Genomic DNA, 23,384 nt, shown 5'->3' with positions numbered 1-23,384 from the left:
GGGCAGGTACAAGACTGTTGGGGGAAATAAGCAAACAGTGTAATGCCCCAAATGTATCTCTCATTGAAGCCCATAGCTGTTGAATAAAAGAGAATAATAAAAGTGTACAGGTGATGAGGAGAATGGCTGCTAAGGATACTGCAAGAAGGTGGGGCGAGCAATACAGAAGGCTGGGATACGGGGATTGCTGGAGCTGAACTTCAGTACAGGGATATTGAGGATGGGGGAAGCTGGCATTCCAGACAAATATTCATGATGATCAGTGTTTTCAGACACCAAGGTGCTCTGCCCCCAGTGGTCCATCAGCACAGTTACAGCAGAACAATCCTCTTTTTTGCTGAGCTCATCTTCCAGTGCAGAGACGCAAAAGACCCAGTGGCATAGCCATATTTGGAGAAGATTAAAGCAAAATTCACAGGGGAATTCTAGCTCATCTGCAGTAATCTCAGACCTCAGACAGGGAGTTGATCAGTAGAGCTGAAATAGACAGAAACTGATCGGCAGTAAATTGACTGTGTTGTTGTTTAAGGAGGACGGAACAAGTCTGATATTCTTCGAAGTACGGGATATAAAGACTCATTGTGTTCTACCCTTTTGCAATTTTGGGAGAGGGGACGTCAGCACCTGTCAACAGTGACAGAGAGCTGTCAGAACACTCATGAGTTAGTGGATAAATCATCTCAGCTTTCAGCAGTCTGGGCCTCAGATGGTGGGATTTCATTTGCTGTCATGAAGTGTAAGTCGTGAGAAAAAGCTGGGTGATCATCATGTTTTAAATTACATTTTTGTAAACAGTGACAGGTGTGAGAGCTGCCATCAAGCAAGAGAAGCAGGAATCAGTGTATCATACCCATCTGAGACTAACATAATTCTCACCCAGTCTCTAGAAGTCTCTAGAAAGCTGCCCTGGCATTGTCAGCTCAGTGTGGGCGAGACAGGTGAGCACACCCTGCTGTGACAGCCCCCCAGGGTTGCCTCTGAATCCCATTATCCTGGATTAGTGGACATGTCACATAGCCTAACATCAGTGACACTCTAAGTGACCCAGAGAGATTCCAGGGATCTCCAGTCAGTGTGATGTATTGCACAGGAGAAAGAAATAGACAACTTTTTAAAGATTATTCAGTCCCTTGTTTGCTGCTCTACGGCGAAGGTGGCGACAAAAACCATTTCTGGACTTTCGGAAGCTTATGAAGGGTTTCTTCAGAAATAGGTGGGACTATGTATTACTCTTATTGTGCCCTGTCAAGCTCACCTTACACAAGCAATGGCACCTCTAGTGCGTCAGAAAAGCCAACAGTAAAAGCCGACGATTGTGGTGCACGATAATTTTATTTAAACATGACAAAAAAGATTTCCCAAAACATGCGTCGAAGGCTCAGATCGTTATGTTCCCCCAATCCCTCTCTCTCCAGTGCAGTTCCTGCTGCCATGTTTTTTGGGATCCACACTAACCCATCCATAGTAAGGTTGCATGAGAAGGCATCGACCAGCGCCCATCCACGGGCAGCTGAAGAGCAATATGGGGAGAAGTCACTTAACAGCTGTCAAGATCACAGTATTTTGTAATCGAAAAGACCAGTGAAAGGCATTGGAGTAAAACAATGCAAGTCTCTGCGCAGTACTGGAGTGGACATTGTATCACGGTCAAAGCACAGATGCCAATATGATGTTCGAGGTATCCTTAACATGGATTTTATACGTGAACAAATGTCTTCATGCCAGGTCACCGGTTAAATAGAGATCCAGATCCACTGCTGTTGATGAGACTGGACTTCATCATGCTCAGGGCATATGACTTGCACTAGCTTTTAAACAACCAGCCAGGAATTTTGACCATAATACACATCTTTTAAATATTAACTAATGATATCTAAGGCCTTCAGGTAAATATAAATGCTAATTTAGTTTCTGGATTCACATGAACACACAGTCAAACGTACAGCATGAACATGTGTGTTTACAGCATACATGAAGAAGTAGTCCCTGCTTTCCCATCACTGGAAGAACAGACCGAACACAGTACCACACTTTTCAAACAGTCCGAAAATGTAGCCCCACTAAAAATTTCAAATCAGAGCACTTTGCAAGCTCTTATATCTATTACCGTATAATGCTTTCAGTTGCAAATAATTTCCGCTTATTACACCAAATATCCTCTGCAGGTATCTTTAGTCAATGATTGGAATGTACTTTAGTTAGAAGGTCGTAAAAATACAATGGCAGTATTGTTGCAGACCGTTTGGTCCACTGTTTACCACAATGTGTCTTGCCTGAAAAACTGTACTTTTTGGTAATCAAAAGTTAACAAAAAAATACTCTCTCAATATTATTTCCTCTCCATTTGAAATGTGTGTTTGTCAGTCATTATGATCAATGCTTTTCTTTTTCCTCCATAAAAAGACAGCCTGGCATTAGCACACCCCTCATAGCATCACTGGAAACTGCTGTCGTTCCCATTGCTAAAGTGGAGGCATTGGTCCAGCGGCACTCCGGCAGTTTGGGCTTGAATGGGGCCCCTACTTTTTCTGAACGTCTTCATTCCTGATGATCTTGTAGGTGATCCAGTAGAAGACATTGAAGATGAGGAAGGCCAATGGGAAGGCAGCCCTGGACACGGTGTCGATCCTCTTGGCCCTGTCTACAAACTTCCTTTTGACCGCATCTGAGTCTTTCGGGGGCTGGGGCTGGGCAGTCGGACTGGGCGCGGCCGTCTTGGCAACTGCACTGTCCTTTCCCTGCATGCAATGACCCATGCCATAGCCAGTGAAGTTAAAGCGTCCCTCCTGCACACCATCCTCCTGGCAACACAACAGTGGAGTATGAAACAGCAAGGCAGGCATTAGTTGAGTTTCTTCTGCCTCATTCTCCTGAGGGCCACTACTTGCCGATGCTCTGCATGAGCCTATGTGACCAAAAAGGCATTACATGGATGCTGAATGATATACAACACCCTTCTGTCTTCTACAGGAGGTTTATAAGCCCTTAAACCCATCAGCCACCTATTCCTGCCCCACCTAGTCTCAGATGTGTCTTCGCCTACAAAAAACGAACCCCCTCACCTGACGGCACCCAAAGGTCCCCAACTCCAGCTGCTCATTTAGAGTCATTGTGGAGTGAGCAACAAAGTCTCATCCCCTGCTCTAGAGCTGAGCTATTAAGAAGAATGCCCTAGAATAACCCCTCACAATAACTGCCTCGCCTCGTTTTAATGAGACAGCTGCTAGAATACAATCCCTGTCGACCTTCTAACTTTCAGAAGGCTGCTGAACAGAGGATTTGACTTCACCGACTCGTATCTTATTAGAGGTTTTAAAATATTCACATCTGAGAACAAGTTTTCTTTTAACTTACAAAATACTATTTTACGTCTAGTCTGGTTTGTAGATTTTTGCACTTCCCCCTACTTTTGGCCAAAAGCTGTAACATTTAAATAAATTCAATCATGTCACTTTTTTTCTATTTTTGAAAAGTCTTTTGTTGTCGCTTGTGAATATAATGTTATCAAATTTTCTAAATATGCCTCCTGGGAGAGCAGTGCTCTTGCAACAACATTTCCTCAGCACCCACCTTGTGGTTTCGCGCTTGTCGCCGTCTCAGGCGGAGGAACTCTTTCTGTTGCCTGGAGACGAAGTTCACCCCGGCGTACTCCAGCAGAGCAGCGAAGACGAACAGGAGACACACAGCCATCCAGATGTCAATGGCCTTCACGTAGGAGACCTGACCATGGCAATGATGCGCTCATTAGCTGCGTTTCACACTCTCTCAGCTTCAACCACAAAAACATCAAGTGACCTTAGTCTACGGTACAATCGTTTAGTTTGTTCTGTTTTCATGGTTCGTATTTGTGAAAAAGGTTTATCCACAAATAATCATCCTGTCATGTGAGAGTGTGAAGAAATCTGTTACGAAAGGCAATGTTGTTTGTGCTCACAGTGCTTGGGAACAAACATTTATGCAAATTAGATTTTGAAAATTTTAATAATTTAATCTAAAATTTTACTTTGTGTTTTTCTTCAATGTATAGTTTGCTTTAATTTGCATCGGGATTAAACTGGCGGTGTGACATGTAATTTATACTAACACCGTGACATGTCTGACAACTTTTATTTTTCACTTGACTGATACGGGGAGCACTCGTCACATTTTATTGATCATGAGTAGAAAAGTCCTTTTGCATATTACTGGGACTGATTGTGAAAGCCTCCTTCAATCCTATTACTTAATCAATGAATCAATTAGCAGCATAAACTCTTCCTGTGCCCTAGATAAGGTTTTTTATGATCTTTTTTCCCTACTGGCTATAGAAATAAATACGTTTGAATGAATTGTGGTGTGAGGATACCATGCAAATCATACAAAATCTTAGCACCTGCTTGGACTTTAATTTCAATTAATAACCAAGTTAGGGAATGTATTAAATCAGCCTAGAAAGATTCCCCTACATTATGGCTGTGACTTATATCTAAGATCAGAGATCAGAAAATGCCAGCTACTGTTTTCTGCCGTAACCGATGATCATCAGCTCCAGCCTTAAACATAACACAAATATCAAATGACACAACATATTTCCATACACAAACTTAACATATGGGTTAATAGGTTTATCAAGAAGCAAGCAGTTAAAGATAAATTATGTTAATAGCATTTTGAAAGACTGCCAGATCTGAGTTAACAGAAAGACACGGGCAAGTACTGTTAAAAAAACGTTTGAGTCAATATATCCAATACTGTAATTATACAGACAGGAGCAGATACGGTTTTACTAGGGATGAACTGTACCAAGTTCTGTCCAGAACTGAATCTCCTCGTGAGCTCTGCCAAGCAGAGCGGAACAGGATGAAGAAGTGGGCACAGATTGCCGCTGACCGTACCCATGGAGACGGGAAAAAACCGTTACCATGAGGAGAGAGGGGTAAGATTTTTTTCTCCATGGCAACTCATATATTAACTTATATAGTAACACCATAGGTTAAAATTTATGTTAACTTATGATTTAATTTAGGAAAATGCTAAAGACATTGGCATAATTTGTGTTTTTAGATTATTTGAGGTATAGGGCTTTGGGCAAGGTTTCTTCCACAATAACTAATAAACTCATTAAGTGTGATTAGCCAGAAAATAACCTCAAATTGTGCAGCACATTTCTTCCATGCTAATTGTTAGGGGACAGTCACAGCTGACTATCAGTGGAAAACAGCTTCCTCCAGCCTGCCCAGCTCAGGTGAATAAGACAAACTGGCTTACCTTTGGCAGGGAAGCACGGGAGCCTGAGCTCTGCGTCGTCATGGTGAGCACCGTGGTGATGCCCAGAGCCACCCGGGCAGGTGCAGCATCCATATTGATCCAAAAGGATACCCAGGACAGGATGACGATGAGCAGGCTGGGAATGTACATCTGGATCAGATAGTAGCCCATCTGCCTCTCCAAGTGGAACTTTACTTCAATGCAGGTGAATTTACCTAAAAAAAAAGGAATTCATTCATTTTGCAGACATTTGGCTCCAAAGGAACATACACTGATTACTACCTAATATTTAGATGACACATTTATCCATGGTAGCTTATAGTGAGCAACATCACACACACACACACACACACACACGCGCGCACACATATAACGGGCAATTCAGAGCCACCAGTCCACGTGAAACACACATCTTTGGGCTTTGGGAAAAAAACCAGAGCATTATGTAAACACAAAGGAGAGAACGCAAACACCCCAAACACCGAAGAGGGATTGAACCCATGTCCAATTGCACAGTCCAAGCCCTGGCAGGCACCAGGACTACCGCTGTGCCCCCCAGACTACTTAAGATACAGCCCAGATACTATTCTCAGCAGCTTACTGTACAGGGAGTGCGGAAAGAGTTTACACAGCTGTTCTTGTTCAAACAGTTCCTCCATTATACTTTCTTATTCAAAACATCAAGGATTCAGAGCCGCCCCCCAGGACTGGAACTCAGCAGAGTACACCAAGGAGGGTGTCTTTCATCCTGCAGTGCTTTCCCATGTGTTTCGTTCCCTGAGCTGTGCCCATTTCCTGCTCTTACCCGTGTTGTAATGCTTGGTGCAGTAGCCCAGCTCCTTCTCATCCTTCAGGATGAACTGCGGCAGCGTCAGGCCTTCTGCCACCTGAACGGGCCCCTCCGGCAGCCACTCGAAGATCAGGTCGTTCATAGTGTAACCGACTGCGGGGCACAACGCTGCTTATGTTTATTAAAAAATGATCTCTTCGTAACTTACACAGTCGTATGATGTGACCAAAGTGACAGTGATGTCATTGTTTTCAAAGGGATGTTTTTCCAAACACGTAAATAGCTATACAAATAGGTTCTTTGAAAAAGCACGCACACAAACAGAAACATAAAACATGCAAAACACAGTTTCTCTTTGCCCTGGTGTCCATTTCAGCTCTTTCTTTTGCAGTTACTTTCTCTACAGTTACTCACAGCTCTCCAGCTGCATCGTGCACGTCTGCACATCCATAGGGAAGTTCTTCAGATCCATCGGACAGGACAGAATAAGTGTCAGCCTGAAGAGGGAAGATCTGGCATTCAGGGTCAAGCACAATGACCATCTGCAAAATGTAGTACACGGTGTTTACTCTGTAAACAAAGAGATGTACAAATTCACGCCGTTTGCACAAACACACACACATACAGGCTGAAACCGCTTGTCCCAAGTGGGGTCATGGAGAGCCGGAGCCTAATCCGGCAACACAGGGTGCAAGGCTGGAGGGGGAGGGGACACATCCAGGACAGGATGCCAGTCCATCACAAGGCACCCAAAGCAGGTCTTGAACCCCAGAACTACCAGAGAGCAGGTCCCAGCCAAAACCTGCTGCACCACCACGCCCCCCACATAAAATATCAATTAAAAATGGGGTGTACAGGTTCTAGGATTCTACTGTGAACAAGAGCTCCATTTTTATCTTTTAGCATTTCATAGTTTAGTACTCCCCACAAGCTTGTTCTTGATCATGTCCGGCCATTCAACGGCACAGATTATCATTGCTTAAACAAAAGTATAAAATAGAAAAAGTACATAAAACATTGCCTAGAATTGGTTTGGTTTGTTGGTTTGGTTTCCTGGAGAAGGTAGTTAAGCTTCTTGGTCTCAGTCATAGAGATATATGTTGGCTACGCTAGATGTTGTTCTCTGTGGCTTCATGTTGTTGGTTGGACTGGGTCTTTCTGTACAGCCAAATAAGCACAGGGTATAACATCTTGTCCTGTGTGTCTTGAATGTCAGTTGTTGTGATAGAGCTTCAGTAGAGCTCATAGTCGAGATCTGAGCTAGATCTTATACACCAGCTCATGTTCTGGAACCAAGGAGACCCAAACCAGCGCTGCAATGCTGAGGTGTATCTGATATGTACGTCTGATGACTGTTGACACTCTGTTCCTTAGATAAAAGGTCAAATGAAATCACAAATGATGGTTTCTATCATACAAAGAGGCCCTTCAGTTGCACCACACTAAAGACCATTTTGTGTTGAGACAATGACGCCTCTAATGGGTGCTTTAATGCCATGGGATCGAAAACATTGCCAAGCTGCTCATCGTAGGACAAGCACGGCTCTGGCCAGTGCAGATGGTCGTGATCATTTCAAAGTTGTCCAGTCCATACCAAATATCATTTATCTAGTGAGCAACAGTTTTAAGGGCTAATTTCTTGTACAATGCCACTAGCCAAAGGGTGCTGAATCAGACTGTGGACATCTGCTGGTTTTCTGTTATTGTTATTTATTTGTATTTGTTTCTACACAAAATTAACATGTAATGAAATGTTATTGATTGCTAATTGACCTTTTGACATCCCAAGAAATGCATTAAATGTCAATTGATCAGATTTACCAGTATTATTTTCTGGTAAAAATGTCCTAATTTTTAAAAAAAAAAAAAAGTGTAAGGAAGAAAAATTCTTTTTTTTTCATTTGCAAAAATTTCTTTTATGAATCTACTTTGTGAGCGTGTAAATCAACTGAAATGGATTAAAGGCAAATACATGGAAAAAAAGTCTTTTCTATATTTATAGAGAACACTTTCTCCTTTTTAAAAATGCTGTTTTTAGAAAAGAAAATGACCAAAGTTTTGTCCAACATGAAAGTAACGGTCCTCTTTGCTCATACATAACCCATTATCCCATCTTTATTTAACAGCGACAGTACCTCAGGGACATCAACACTGACACAACATATTATATACCATGTAGAAATTCATTATTCTGTTCTACAGACTATTACATTCTGTCCCTATTCATTTCTGCAGACTACATGAGCACTGCTAATATTGGCTTACAATGCACAGGCCACACCACTGAGGACATATGCTGTATCAACCACTTTCATACATCAACTCCTACCACCGCAAACTGTCTTCAAGTAAAACCTGTGCTATCGTATTCTTTCGCAACAGCTCTTTCTTAGTTTAGAAACAAATAAATACTTAAGAATACACTTTCCTTTCTTGTAAATACAGTGCTGCTTGAAGGTATGTGAACCCTGTGATTATTCTTTCTTTTATTCTTGCATGAAATATTAAAATAAACTTAAACATCACACACACATCACTGGAAACCGCTTGTCCCATGTGGGGTCATGGGGAGCTGGAGCCTAACCCGGCAGCACAGGGCGTAAGGCTGGAGGGGGAGGGGACACACCCAAGACGGGATGCCAGTCCGTCGCAAGGCACCCCAAGCGGGACTCAAACCCCAGACCCAGCGGAGATCAGGACCCGGTCAAACCCGCTGCGCCACCGCACCCCCTTCTAAACGTAAACGTATAAATCTTCAAATGAACCTATAAATGATTATGATTTACACAACTGCTTCTGCTTACCTGCAACTTGGGGTTCACTTACTTTTACACTTGCACTTCTTTTTTTCTAAAACATGCACGAGTTCCTCTAAAGCATCATATGGAATTTGTATTTACACACCTATTATACTAGATGAGAAAAGCTGTGTCTCATTAAATAATGATTTCGTGGTAAAACTAATGGACACACGGGGTTCACAAACTTTCGAGCAGCACTGTATGTCACATACATATTGCACAGAGGATCTATCACAGATCAACCCTAGAGCACGGCTGGCTGAAAACCATAGCTGTTTGCAGGTGGTTGATGAGTTGCTAGTGATCGCCCAAAATTGAATTGAACCATGGAATTATTATGAATCATTCATTATTGCAAACCACTTGTCCTAAGTAGGACGGAGCCTATCCTGGAAGTGAGGTTCTCCCTGGATGGGATGCCAGTGCATCGCGATGCATTCACAAACTTGTTTGCTCATACACACGTACACACACTAAGGGCAATTCAGAGTCACCATTTCACCCGACACATCTCTTTGGACTGATCAAGGAAACCAGAGCAGCTGAAGGAAACTCAGACAAACACTGGGAAAAGCAGGTAAACTCATGTGAATGCAAACCAACGCAATCCCACGTCTGAATCCTCAGCCCAGAAGATGTGAGGCTCCCACACTACACACTGTGCCACCACACTGCTTTGTTATGAATACAGTATATCATGTTAAAAAAGAACAATTCATCCACCAAACTTCCATGAAATGTGATGCCAAAAAAAAAAAAAAAAACAAATAAAGCAATGATTGAATGTTAACTTCCACCTGATGCTGTACAGCACGTTCCCATTCTTAAAGATCCTCAGTAGCTTGTTGTCGGTGGTCACATCGTGGAAGTTGGCTCCTTTCTCATTGGCAAAGAAGAGATCGGGCTTCCAGATAGAGTCCAGCATGGAGGGGTCCAGGTCGAGCGAGTCGTCCGGGTACTCGCTGTAGGCCAGTCGCGGGTCGTTCCACTGCTGCCGCAGGAAGATGTTCACCCTGTAGTCCTGGGGAAACGACAGGGGTCAGGGGCCACTGTTCTGTGATGCAGGAGATTGTCCTTGAGGCTGGTGACATTTGTGTGTAAAATAAACACAGTGGAGAGTCTACAGCCTTAACATGAGAGACCTGAATATAACAGTCTGTGGTGTCATCATCTGAAACCGCTTGTCCCATGCGGGGTCACGGGGAGCCGGAGCCTAACCCGGCAGCACAGGGCAAAGGGCTGGAGGGGGAGGGGACACACCCAGGACGGGTCTCCAATCCGTCGCAAGGCACCCCAAGCGGGACTCGAGCCCCAGACCCACCGGAGAGCAGGACCCGGTCGAACCCACTGCGCCACAGCACACCTCTTTCTGTGGTGTTTCCACTGTAATAAAAAAAATTAGGTCCCTCTATTGGGAAGATCACTTTCTTACAGTGACTGTTTTTGCAGAATGTATTGATTTAAATTATTCTGTCACCTTAAACGTTCAGCTTTATTATAGAAATGTAATACTACTGAAAATTTATTTCCCCTTTCTTCCAAATTATTTGGGATTCTAGACATTGCAAACTTTGCAATCCATGACATTAGAAACATTTGTTTCACCAGGCAGACAGAAATTCAAAAACATAAAACGCCTACAGTTCAGCATTAAATAAATTTTTAGTGATGACATATGATGCTCAGCGCCAATTTTTCTGAGAAATCAATGACACACTCCAAGATTTATAGGGCATATTTTGTCATACAGTGATACGGAAAATCAAACAGGAAAAGTGTGCATATCTGCAAAATTTCACAACAAACATGAAGATCTTGTTATAACGAGTACAACAACTGATAAATCACAGCAGTAATTTCAGTACTTCGGTAGTTCATTAAGTTCTGGAAAAATACCTATTCTCTTATTTGTTTACTGACAAAACTTTTTTTGCACATTAAACCAAGTAATTCAAAATAAGGAAAAGCCTTTGAATACTGTTAGTATTGAGGAAAGACAGATGAATTCAAAACAGAACTAATGCCTCTTCCCCAGGGCATGCAGTCCTTCCATTCAGCACTAGTTTATTGGCGGTTAGAGGGGATTATATGTAAGTATGAAAATCACAACAATAAAGTCATAACAGAAGTTATGAAAATCATAGGAATATACATTGTAAATGTAATCTGTGTTATTAGACCATCACATGCAGTAGGATTATTGATTCGGCAGTTTTATATTATAGTTGTACGAGTGGTAATAAGAGCATCTGTAGCAATATTATCCTACACTGATGGTTTATTGCATACAGGTCTTAGCTGCTTTATGACCTGACCATACCTTATGTCTGTGAGAATCTAAAGCAAACATTCTGTACATGATTGTTGAACTGTTACCCAATCATGGGAATCTCCTTGTCTATCAACAAATCCCGCCAATAGACTATGAAAAAAGATATATTCGTTTTTAGAAAAATATTGGGAATTACTGCATCTTTCATTTCAACATAATATGCAGAACAGCCCAAACAATGATAACCCAACTTACCATTGTCGTTTCAGCTATTGAACCAAAGCTGTTGATAAATATGTTGCAGGTAACATTAACGGGTGGACCTGCAGGTTGGACAATAAATACACATTGACAAGTTTTTTCTTTTGGTGACAGCGTGCGAAAGCAAGAGGGGCTCAGACTCACCATGGTTGTCTCCGTCACAGAGCCGAAACTGTTGATAAAAATATTGCATGTAACGTTTACAGGGGGACCTGCGGGGTGTAATGAGAGCGAGGTGATGCTGAGGTTCGAAGAGCAATGCAGCGAACACTGAATTCGCACAACATGTCATGGCCTGCGACAGGTGGCTCATGTCCAACGTCAAGTGATGATGATTTAAGTCTTATTTCAATGGCTTCACCGCTACTCATGAATTATCAACAGCATTGTAGCCTTAACGAAACACTGAGCATTTATCTTCATTTGGAAGAGACGTAGTACCAAACAAACATTTCAGCCTTTTTTCTCTCCTTTTAAACAATTAACAAAAATGCAGAGAAATTATAATGACCTACAACCAGTTAAATGACTTTACGGTCAATTAAGTCAATTGAAGTCACTGAATAAGCAGTCAATCAAAAGAAATATCTCATCTCTTCAACCACACATTAATGTTTGAATAAACCACAAGCATTATTTCTTTGTGTCAAGGTAAATAGTTCAAGTTCTGTAGGGTGGAAAATAAAGATGACGAAAGAAACGAGTGTGTGTTGACTGTGTTTTTTGCTGCCACTGAGGGCTGCCTCAATGTTTTTCCTTTTCTCGTTTCTTGTGTTCGACTTGTGTGCAAAGTCTGACGGCGAGGCCGTATCAGAGGGTTCGAGGCAGGAGCTCCTGTCTATCTCCAGCTGAGCACAGATTGCCTGCCCCGAGTTGGTGCCGATTCGCACCATCGGGGGAGGCTCTGCCCCGAGACTTGGCGGAGCAGCTGCCAACTTCAGTTTGAATGCAGAATGAAAACAAAGTAATGAAAATATTTTTGGCTGTGACAGCGAAGCATACCAAGACTGCCGAAACCCATTGTGGCAAAAACCGTTTGATTAACTCTGAAATTCAGCAGAGGCTCAAACAAAGCTCTGTTGGTCTCATTCAATGCACCCTGTGCAGGTGATGACAGCTGAGTGATTTCAGGCTGCGCTAATGAAATGAAAGGTGAACCACGGAATGGAATTGCAAAAACACGGGAAACAAACAAAACATTTTTGCAGTACCTTTGATTCGCCACAACTGAAATAAAACATAAAACAAACTAACAAACGACTTATTATAGGTTATAACATCATTACATGACAATATTACATGGGCAAACAGTTCAGAAGTATATATTTCCTTAATTCAAAATGCAGTTCATCCAGATAATGTGACTGTAACAAATCTTTAGCACACGATGTCAAAATCTTCATTTCAGCATTGATTTCTAAAAAGATCTTATTTCAGACACTTTCAATTGTGTGTTTCGTATGAACAACCATGCACTTGTAAACAGCAATAACAAAGGCAAATTGTGAATATGTCTCTTAAAAAATGGTGAAAGGTGCTTTAAATGGCACAGCTATTCCGATGTAACGTTGACTGTCATAAACCTTAACATCCCCAGAACTTACAGATTCACATATCCACATTCCCAGTGAACCTGCCACCAGCACACACCTCCTGGTGTGTTACAAAAAAGATGCCGTGTGTGAGGAGAAAGAAACCCCAGCTCGCACCAGGGGCCAAACGGCAGGCGACACTCCCGGTCTCAGGTTTGAAGGCTGTGAGGTGCTCTGTGTTGTAACTGGATCTCCGTGTCTGAACGGAAGCCAGTGTGGAGGAACAGTCAAACAAAACAACATCAATATAAGTTTCTCCAGTAGAGGACTAATAACAACAGTCCTCTTTAACTTGAAGTAGCCTGGGAAAAATAAATAAATGCATTATTGCATCGTAAAGCAAACCCACCAGACAGGATAAGGTAATGAAGGCGACACTAACTTTGTACTCTTAAAGGAGTTAAGGAGCTAAAATAAAACATCAGCACCACATGTGACTCACGGCCCAGCATGCATTAAACGAGTCGCACTCTATTTTTATATACGCTCTTATACTGGTAAGCATGCGTTAAAAGGAAACCATTATGCAAATACTGAATAAGAACTGGGGAGAAATGTTCATCTGAGATCTGTGCATAATTTCAAACGTCTAGCACGTTCTGTGTGCAGCTGCAAAACTGTGAAGCTCAAAAAGAAACAATCTTGTCAGTGACAGACCAAGACTGGCCAGACAAGCTGCATGCGGTGAAGAGTCCTCTGCTCCTCGGAGGTGACAGAGGCGTCGTTGCCCTTTTCGGAGCAGCATCTGCAGCTTACACGCCTGGCCGTGCGGTGAACTTGTGACCTCGGAGCCTTTACCTCATCGATACTGCATGCGACTCCATTTGAGTGTCTCTCATCACCCATCAGTCAGGTGACTGTAATAAATGTCTGCTTGAAAAATGGGAACTAAATTGAATGAGTCAATAGAGCAAAGAGTCAGAAAGTAGGTCAGTCTCCCGAACGGTGCTCATGGCCTCCGTTGCTACAGCGGAGGAGCGGCACATCTCATCTTCAAATCTGATCTCAGGGTCGTTGAGAAGCAGAACTCTGGTAATTATGGAAACATATATTGAGCTTTGTCTTAATTGATGCATAGGGTTTTTTTTTTGCCACGCATGCCATACAACACTGTATCACCTATGGATCCTTCGGTTGTTAATTTACAGATAAAACTACTTTGAAAGTATGCAATGCATTTATGAAAGCTATCGACACATCTCACTGATGCGAGCATCCAGCAGCATGAATACAGACCTAAATAGAGCACTGAGCGACAAAGATAATAGTGGGAAAAGGTGGTCCAAATAAATGGTTTCTTGGAATACCACCAACATATTTGTTACTTTCATCAGTTTCTCGGCCAAATATTCCTGTTTGAAGCCAGAAGAACTTCAAGCCCCCAAACCAAGCAAATAAATAAATAAATATGCAAAAAAAAAAAAGATGCTGTAACTGTTTCCAGCACATTCCAGCAAGGAGCACATTCAAGCATACATTAGAAGTTTTAAGGGAATTAAAGGAACGCTTAAAATACATTTCATGCTGGATGTCTAAAAGAGGAATGCACAATATTCACTGGGGATCAGCCCACAGAAGTTCCATCCGAGACAAATCTAAGGAGGTGTTTTTGGCGGACCAAGTATACACACTGGTATGGTGTGGAGGACTGGGGATTGACACTCCAGGGACAGGACTGTTCAGAATTGTAAAGATGGTAAATACGGTAATCCAGTGATAGCTGCGGAAAAAGTCCTCATTTAGCACTGTGAATTTAGGGGTCTAAAGCAAGGCTTTCCTAATCAAACTCAAAGTACGGCTTGTTTAATATATGTAATAAAAAACTACAATCCAGTACTGAGCCAGAAATGTGTGTTTCTATGTGTATGTAATTTAGGAAAGTTGTTCCGTTTCATCCCAGTTAACCTCACTCGCTGCATACGACACATGCAAATTATGAGCCATTTGTTTGTGGGCAGGGATTCAGATAAAGCAGCCAGAGGATTTTACTCCGGGCAGCATACTGACGCTGCCATCCATTTCCGACATAAATTCATATGGCACTTCTTATGATTTCACTCGTCCCACATTTCAGCCTCTGTGAAAAGTGTTCTATCCTAGTTCATTTTTGAACGGCGAGGATTTAAAAACGGAAGCCCAGATTGCGTTTTGGCTGATGCCTGTTTTCTGAGATCCCTGATGCACGTGTGCAGCCGGTGTTTTAAACAAATAGGAAGCGTCTGGGAGGAGGATGTGGGATTGAAGCTGAGCCGTGCTGACTAACCTCACACTCCACTGTGCCTCATGGCCTTTCCAGCAGCAGGGCTCCATACATCGCTAATTGACTCCACCAATTGTATGATGGCACAACTGTGTTTCTCAGCCCTTTTTCCTGCTGTTCTTCTTGTACTGACTGCTGCTCCAGTGGGGGAATTCTCATGACACATCAAAAGTTAAGGCATTGGCATGCTCTTTTCCTTCAGTGAAGGCCTGCACTGCAGGCTGCCCCATTGTGAAGCTGTTATTGTTGGTCAATACTTGCGTTTGTTCATCCTGTGACATCCTTGTTCATTTAATAAATAAATAAATAAAACTTTTCAGAACAATTAGAAAAAGACTGTAGAGGTCTCAGTTATATCATTTACATGACTGGTAAGGGAGAGTATTAGTTGGCCACAAAGGTTGCAGATGCACAGATACATAGATACAGTGCACTTGTAAAGGATGCAGTTAAAAACTGAACATTGTAGTTAATTTACCACATTTGTATGGTTTAAATGTCATTCATTCTTCAGTAATTGCGTTTGGGTTTCTGATTTTTCTCACTGAAAACGCTGGATGACTGACTTTTCATGAGGATGGAAGCGCCAACAGTTAGGAGATGGTGTACGTGCTGGGTAGTTTGGAGCAGTCACTAAAAAACAGATGCAATTTATTCTTTCGAGGTACAGGTCCATATTTTGTCAATGCACTTAGAGCAAAGCTTCAGGTGACTCTCTTCTAGTTATGTTACATTTAATGATATATTTACATCAAGCGTTTCTCAAATCAAAACTCGTGAAGTTAAGTGTAAAACGTACCTTTGAAATTTGGTCTTATTCGAGCATCGTAGCCCGATGTTTTGCCCATTAATTTGTCCAGAAAGTCAGAAGGAGACATGGTTAATGATGACCCTCTACTCGACGGTCTGAAGTCATATTCCTTGGCATATGTCTCCCTGGGGGAAAGAAAACAATTAAAAAAAGGACTGAAATACCTGTCAGCAGCAGTGATATACAATATCTTCTACAACGTGTGATGGCCATGAAAAAAAAATCGTTTCTCCTTCTAATCTACACTTTTTAGGCACAAAGAGAGGAGGTTCAGTAAGAAATAACTGCTCTATATGTGATTATGCTTGTTTTCAAGCAGTATTTTTCAGATCTTGAATTCAGAAGATATAAGGATACTATTTAGTGAAGGAAATGCATTTTAGTAGTTAGATAAGCAGAAATGTGACATTAGCCATGTGTGAATTGGTTTCTTGCATCTTAGGTGTTTTGAATTCATTCCGTAACCTCATTTCCCTCGACACCCACATAATGGATGTCATCCACAGTTGTCGAGAATAGCTCTCTCCGAAGAAGCCTCATGTCTGCGTGTACATGTCTACAGATGGCACTCGGCACAGAATCGTCACGAGTTTGGAGTGGAATTAAGTCTCATTTACTCAAAGGTGCATATTATGCAATGCGTGCTCTTGTCCAATTCACAGCGTTTCCCGTACTCCTTTAAGTTCACCGATTCCTTCCTGTTCACCCTGACAACCCTCACATGCACTCCTTGCCATTCAACTAAGGCAGGTGCCCTGCTCTGTAATGCACAGTGTGGGATGCGAGATCACTAGAGTTCACTAAAGACCACCCCTGTAGTGTAATGCAGTTCAGAGCAGGTTCCCTTCCCTTCTGCTCATGTTTTCCAACATCTTACTACACAATCTGGCTGCTGATAGACAAACAAAACATTGCCGACTGGTTGCAACCAGGGTTTATTTATGTATGCATTTATTTCTTCGGTTAAAACAAATGTGAACGAAAATTCTCCCAGTTGCAAAGGTACTTCTGCCATTAACTGATACACAGGCCTAGAAAATATTTATTACTATTGAATGAGCCAGTAGTAAATGTCAAACTAAATTTAACACCACAGTATATATATTTATGAATATTAGTATAATATTGTCTCTTTTCCTGTTTTTAGAAAATCTTTCTTTAGATTGTATTCCAGTTTGAGGCATTGTTTTAGCCCTGGATTGGTCTTTATTTTTCCACACATTGTCCTGTCATCTCAGTTTGGAATTCATGCCTTACCTCTCACCTGGCATGAAACAGATCTACTTTTCTCATGACAAAAAAAAAACGGTTTGCAGACACAAGCTTTTCTGCAGGCACCTCCTGCGAAGCTGCCGAGTGAAAGCCGTGTAACTTTCCCGACCACGCACCCGTCGCGTGCCCTCTGCATTCCTGAGAAGCGCGCGATGCACGTACCTGAAGTTGCAGGTGTGGAGGAAACACGCGCAGAGCGCTGCGAAAACGCGCACGGCGCGGCGATGCATTCCTCCCCTCCGGACGATGCGCTCGCAGTCACGCTTCTCTGCTCTCTTCCATGCGGGGATGCTGGTGAGATGAGGGGTCCACGAGGGCACGTCTCTGTCTGTCTAACAACATGTTGTCGCGCGCAGCCGGGCACGAGCGCGACGCTTTCCAGTTCTTAGGATCATAGTTGAGTTCCGCGCAAAAAGCCCCGACACCCGACAAGATGAGCTGCCTCGGGGAAAAAAACGTTTTTATCAAGATAAAAAATGCCGATATTCGGGATCATCTCTCCTTCCACAAAAAAAAAAAAAAAAAAAAAACAAGAAAAGAAAACTTGCAGATTAACACGTGTGATTAATTAAAATGCCACCGCGTGGACTGTGCGCTCGCGCTCACATCGGCTCTCGTCTCGTCCTGCAGAAATGAAGAGAAACATTAAACAATGTCCGGTAAATGTTGTTAAGGAAGGGATTCGGGTTCAACGGCGGAATCTTTCAGGGAAAATAAGTTCATTCCCCTGGTGGAATGGGAGACGTGCGCTTCGGCTCCTTTCATTCATTTCAGCATTTGGAGAGCGCCTTTCTACGTGCGCGCGCAAGCGTTCGGGGACGACGCGGGGACGTGCCTGGATTCTCAATGTGCCAAAAAAGAAAAAGAAAGAGAAAAAAAAAAAAAAAAGCCCACACAAACACTTGCTCTGAAACCAAGGTCGTTTAAACGTCTACGATTTCGTATCAGTTTGTGTCTGTGCACAGTGTCCCTGTCTCGCCAGGTGGCGTAGTGTTTGGGGTCGCAGCCTTGTGTTAAAACGTAATAGGTTCGAATCCCCCTTCTCCTTTGGTCAAGATACTTACCCTGAATAGGTACAGCAAAACGCCTCTATGCGAGTAAATCGTATAAGTTGCTTGTCTGTCGCTGATAATCGCCTGGAACAAAGACATCGGAGAAATTAAAGTCCAAAAAGACTTATTTTATAACCTGTTGTTACGCACAAACCAGGAATAAAAAAAAAAAAAAAAACAACAAAAAAAGTTAGGGAATGTCTTGTTTAACCCAGTCTACCTACTTACAATTCCCTTACAAAATTTACAAAACCTAGCAAGATTTATTCATATTTATGAAAAAATGCATATGTAGTATTTCTGACAGCCAGGAATACAGCACTGTGTGGTGCGAGAGCATACGAATATGAAATTAAACTAGTAATACGTGCATTTCATGCACTTTTAATATCTCACATAGCGCTTCTGTCTGTGTATATGGTTGTCAAGTAGAAATATCCGTTGGTAGGAGGACTGCTTCTCCTAGGCAATCTAATTACGTTCATGCAAAGCAAGCAAAATTTGAAACGTTCAGATAAGTAAATGGTACATGGATTTTAACGGAAATCAATAAGCGCACAAGTAAAAGCACCACCATGCACTCAGATCACATTTCATTAGTCTATTAATATCTCGGATGTACTATATTTACCAGTGGTGACTCTGAAGCCGTTTAATTTAGGTACAATAGCGAGATGCTGTTGGGAGGCATTGGGTGCCGCGGTTGCCCTGGAAACAGGCTATCCACATCGCTGGGGATGCAGGATTCGCTCAGCCCGCTCGTGAGGGATGAGAAGGACACGCCGTGGGTCAGGCTCGTGGGACGGACACACCCACTCAGCGTGAAGCCCGGACACCATCTCGTCTGAGTCAGACTCTGCGTGACTTGCTATGCACATTTCAAATGAAAATTCCAAGCAGAGTACATTTATTTATTTAGCAGACACTTTTCTCCAAAGCAACTTCCAGTGAACACTCTGTAGTGTTATCAGCCCACACACCTTATTCACCAGGGTGACTTACACTGCTGGATACACTACTCATAATGGGTCACTCACCCATACATCAGTTGAACACAGTATGGGGGAACCTGAACAGCATGTCTTTGGACTGTGGGAGGAAACCAGAGCACCCCATAGAAACCCACACATGCATGGGGAGAACATGCAAGCTCCACACAGACTGAGCGGGGATCAAACACACGTCCTCTTGCACCACCCTGTGAGACAGCGAAAGTTGCAAAGAAAAAATATAACTGCAAACGTTTTTATATACATTGAAACTTCTCCACTTTTGTGATTTTAAAAGGTCTTGTTGAAAGGAATACACATCTTTAACAGCAGAGTATTGTATGTTTAACACACACACAAATTTGTTGTTGTTTCCTGCTACTATTGTGCTACCATAATGCATTTAAAGTTTCCTAAACATATTTTTCACTGAAAATCATCTAAACATTTTAAAACCTTTGGAGCATTCTTTTCTATATTTAGGGTTAGGGGTGTGACACTGTCCGTGGGTTCGATCCCCTCTCAGTCTGTGTGGAGTTTGCATGTTTTCCTGTGTCTGGGTGCTCCGGTTTCCTCCCATAGTCCGAATACAGAGTTCAGATGAATTGGTGACTCTAAATTGCCCTTAGTGAGTGAACGGTTGAGTGAATGTGTATGTGTGACAGCCCTGCAATGGACTGACATCCTGTCCAGGGCGTACCCTCCTCAGCATTTCACCCAATGCTTTTGGGAGAGTCACCTTATCACGACACCCCTGCCCAGGACAAGCAGTTATTGAAACTGGATGGATGGTTTGGGGTACAAATGTTATCTATACTTAGGATTATATCTTGAACATTAGCGACATTCCATCTAAAAATAATGTTTTCTGTTTTTTTAATGGAAAAATAGTCCAGTTACACATCATATCATTATAAGACACATTCACATTACTGTCTTACAGTAGGATCACCCACTCACTTTCCTTAACTGCTTGTCAAAGATAGGGCCAAGCAGGTTACACCCTGGATGGGATTCGAGTCCATCACAGATAGTGGGCACACGCTGTACCAAAACTTTCAAGGTGTACAGCTGAACAAAATCTTCCTGAAAAGAAAAAAAAAAAATCCCAGCTCATTTATTTATCCACGAAGACCTCCCATGGGTTATGTTTTATGAACACACACACACACACACACATTATCAGAACCGCTTGTCCCTTACAGGGTCACGGGGAACCGGAGCCTACCCGGCAACACAGGGCGTAAGGCCGGAGGGGGAAGGGGACACACCCAGGACGGGACGCCAGTCCGTCGCAAGGTACCCCAAGCGGGACTTGAACCCCAGACCCAGTGGACAGCAGGACTGCGGTCCAACCCACTGCGCCACCGCACCCCCTTGTTTTATGAACATTCAGTCTTATTTTTTAGATAGCCTGTTTGCGCTGTTTTTATACTGTGAATCTACGTCCGACAAACCTAAGGCTAGGACTGCTGTTCTTCAGGTAGCTCTGATCATGTACAGTTCATGTCCCGCTGTCTGGCTGCCAAGCAGCTTCCAGCTCCCAGACCGCAGCGCTCTCGGGTTGTGGGAATGGGGTGCATGGAAAGCCACACATGCTCCAGGAGTGACATTTTCTGGGTTCAAATGACTTAATTCACACTCGGTCCAGCAGCTGGAACACAGAAAAGACGGAGACACTGAGAGCAGAGAAAAGAAGCCAGTTTCATAAACTCTAAAAAGCCCAATGAATCAATTCCTCAGTCAAGTGAGTCTCAAGACTAGGATGAGCTCCAGGCAACTTCTGGCTTCAGCTGGGAACTGTGCTCCTCATCACCTCATCATCCTCAGCTTGGCTTTTGAACAGGAGGGGCATCAGAAGGAAGGAGCTACCTGGCACTCCTCGTACCGCTACATCACCACTTGCCATTGATCCATGGGAGAAACACAGATTTAATGAAAAAGGTGTAGGGATGTAGGTATGTTGAGATTTTTAAATATTTCATAATCCCATATCATTTAGTGATCACTGCTGTCTTGATGATACCTGTGGAATTCTTCTGTGTACAACTTCCATGCCGAAAAGCAGTAAAGAGGGAGGAAATTGCCTCCTCCGAGTGCCGTTGCTGCAAAGCTCCTCAAAAACAGCTCATCAATGGCAGCCTATTGCTGTCACTTTCAAACATCTCGCATGCTCTGCGTGGCATGATATTATTGCTCTGCATATCGTCATCACCATCATCATCATTACCCCAGACAGCGGAGGAGGCAGGTAAAGTGTATTTAGTGCATCGCACTTTCGGTGCGTATTGTCTGTGTAGAGCAGTCTTCAATGGGCATTATCTATAAATGACAGAAATGGAACATTTTTTGTTGCAGTTATTTCAGTGATACTTATGCATGGTATATTGTTCAGCGTAGCTTCCTCTGACAGCACGTTGTACAGATTTTTTTTTCCGAAAGTGAATGGATTTTTGTACTTTTCATGACTCATTACTATGTATGACAAAGGGAATTCAGCAACACCAGAAAATTGTAATTCCATGCAACCAAGCTAAAAGGTTGTCTATCACATGCTACCTTCTGGAAATGTCATATTCCTTCACTAATGAACTTGTTTTTGTGATCTATTATGGTTTAATTAAACTGTTAAAATGCAAACAGGGAAATATCAGTTCCATATGTCATACTAAGCATGCAAATGTGGCAATAACTCTTTTAGCTTCTCATACTGAACTCTTTTCTCTCCAACAAAGAGAGCTGGAGGTCTGTGCTCAAGGGTAGTCCTTGCTCAAGGGTACCAAACCCCTCCCTTGCCTTGATCCATCAACGTTCAACTTCCATAACTTTCAAGTTATTGTTCTTAACCAAGTTACAACACACTTTTAAAGTGCAATCTCTCTGTCTGGTTAAAAGTGTTTTTTTTTTTTTTGCAGAAGCACAGGCCAGGAGCCCCAGTTTGTCTCTGTTCAGGTCACCTGTCATCAGTTGTGTGACACCATTACATGCTCCTGCCAAAGACTCTATTTAATTGGTCAAAAAGGTCTAATATGCAACAGCTTGAAATTTCAAGTGGTGGGCAATTAGGGGTTTCAGACTTGCTCGCCTCTTCACGGCTGAAGGTGATGGGTTCTCAGCCAAGGAACAGAAATATAGTTTCACTGTCCTGCTGAGCAGCTTTCTTCTTCAGCCCTTGATATGTCGATCATTTGGAAAATAGTACAATTTATGCATATGAGCCCGTTAATCCATATGTCTACAGATAGCATGAAAACTCTCTCTCAATTAACCTGTGGAGGTCAATTTACTATAGTATATATATGGACACATTTTATGAGCAAGTAATCTCATGATATGCAGATATAAACCTCTGTATAAATAGAAATAGAAATAATTTGGTGCAGAGGTCTTATATAGGCATAGTCATTATGTAAATACATTCCGCAGCCTTATTTTAGAGAAAGGATCCTGACCCCATTCCTGAACATTACTGTCCAAAAGACCTTCCAACCACTAAATCATTAACATGTAGTTTAGATAAGGAGTTAATTAATTCAGAGGAAAGCAAATTTACTCCCTGCCAGGACAGATTGAAAACCAGCAGTCTTTTACACTATGCACTATAATTTCTGCATATTCTTACCATGCATTTCATGCCAGGATGTTTCTTTAACATTCACAATTTGCATCTTCATTGCCAGCGACCTGAGACATCAATATCTCATTTACCTCATTGCTAAAAAGTCCATGCTCCTTGGTGAGATATTTAGGGACAATTTTTGCTTCAGCCAAGAAATATTTATTATCAGGCTTTGGAGGAGAGCAGACACTTTATGTTTATTGATGTGTGAGTACAAATGAGTGGCTGGGATGATTGGCAGCTTATAAAAGACTATGTCCTGAGAAAATGAGTCTGATCGCCAAAGCATTCAGTATGCCAGCTTTCCACAGGCATCCAAAATCCCATCTTCACAAAGGAAATCGTGCGATGGCTGAGACTCGGGGTCGACCGCATCAGCAACATTACTTAAACTGATAATGAGTTCATTATTTCAATC

General features: G+C 42.4%; 1 protein-coding gene across 2 annotated transcripts; it reads right to left on the bottom strand.

The window, feature by feature from the left end:
• Window positions 1–1,324: 1,324 nt before the first annotated feature.
• Window positions 1,325–17,794, bottom strand: LOC108920490 (glycine receptor subunit alpha-2-like). 2 transcript variants are annotated; one of them, XM_018729264.2, is made up of 9 exons: window positions 17,469–17,794; window positions 16,023–16,159; window positions 11,366–11,433; window positions 9,636–9,859; window positions 6,452–6,534; window positions 6,053–6,190; window positions 5,248–5,462; window positions 3,571–3,720; window positions 1,325–2,801 (listed from the first exon to the last, which is right to left on the bottom strand). In XM_018729264.2, the coding sequence occupies exons 1-9, from the start codon at window positions 17,534–17,536 to the stop codon at window positions 2,520–2,522; spliced, it is 1,365 nt and encodes a 454-aa protein (XP_018584780.2). In that variant the 5' UTR covers window positions 17,537–17,794; the 3' UTR covers window positions 1,325–2,519. The 2 variants fall into 2 exon arrangements, with proteins under 2 accessions (XP_018584780.2, XP_029113824.1); XM_029257991.1 differs by lacking the exons at window positions 16,023–16,159; window positions 17,469–17,794 and adding an exon at window positions 11,516–11,775.
• Between the last annotated feature and the right edge of the window lie 5,590 nt (window positions 17,795–23,384).

Source organism: Scleropages formosus, chromosome 14 (assembly GCF_900964775.1).
Source record: "Scleropages formosus chromosome 14, fSclFor1.1, whole genome shotgun sequence".
In the NCBI taxonomy this organism is placed as follows: domain Eukaryota; kingdom Metazoa; phylum Chordata; class Actinopteri; order Osteoglossiformes; family Osteoglossidae; genus Scleropages; species Scleropages formosus.
The sequence above is the reverse complement of the archived record's forward strand: the minus strand, read 5'-3'. Positions and strand labels throughout refer to the sequence as shown.

Excerpts from the sequence above, each read along its gene's own strand:
- LOC108920490 (XM_018729264.2), bottom strand. The coding sequence starts at position 17,536 with ATGCATCGCCGCGCCGTGCGCGTTTTCGCAGCGCTCTGCGCGTGTTTC. Across the intron at positions 6,191-6,451 it reads CACGATGCAGCTGGAGAGCT|TCGGTTACACTATGAACGAC; the intron begins GTGAGTAACTGT and ends TGTGCCCCGCAG. Across the intron at positions 2,802-3,570 it reads GACAAGCGCGAAACCACAAG|GAGGATGGTGTGCAGGAGGG; the intron begins GTGGGTGCTGAG and ends TTGTGTTGCCAG.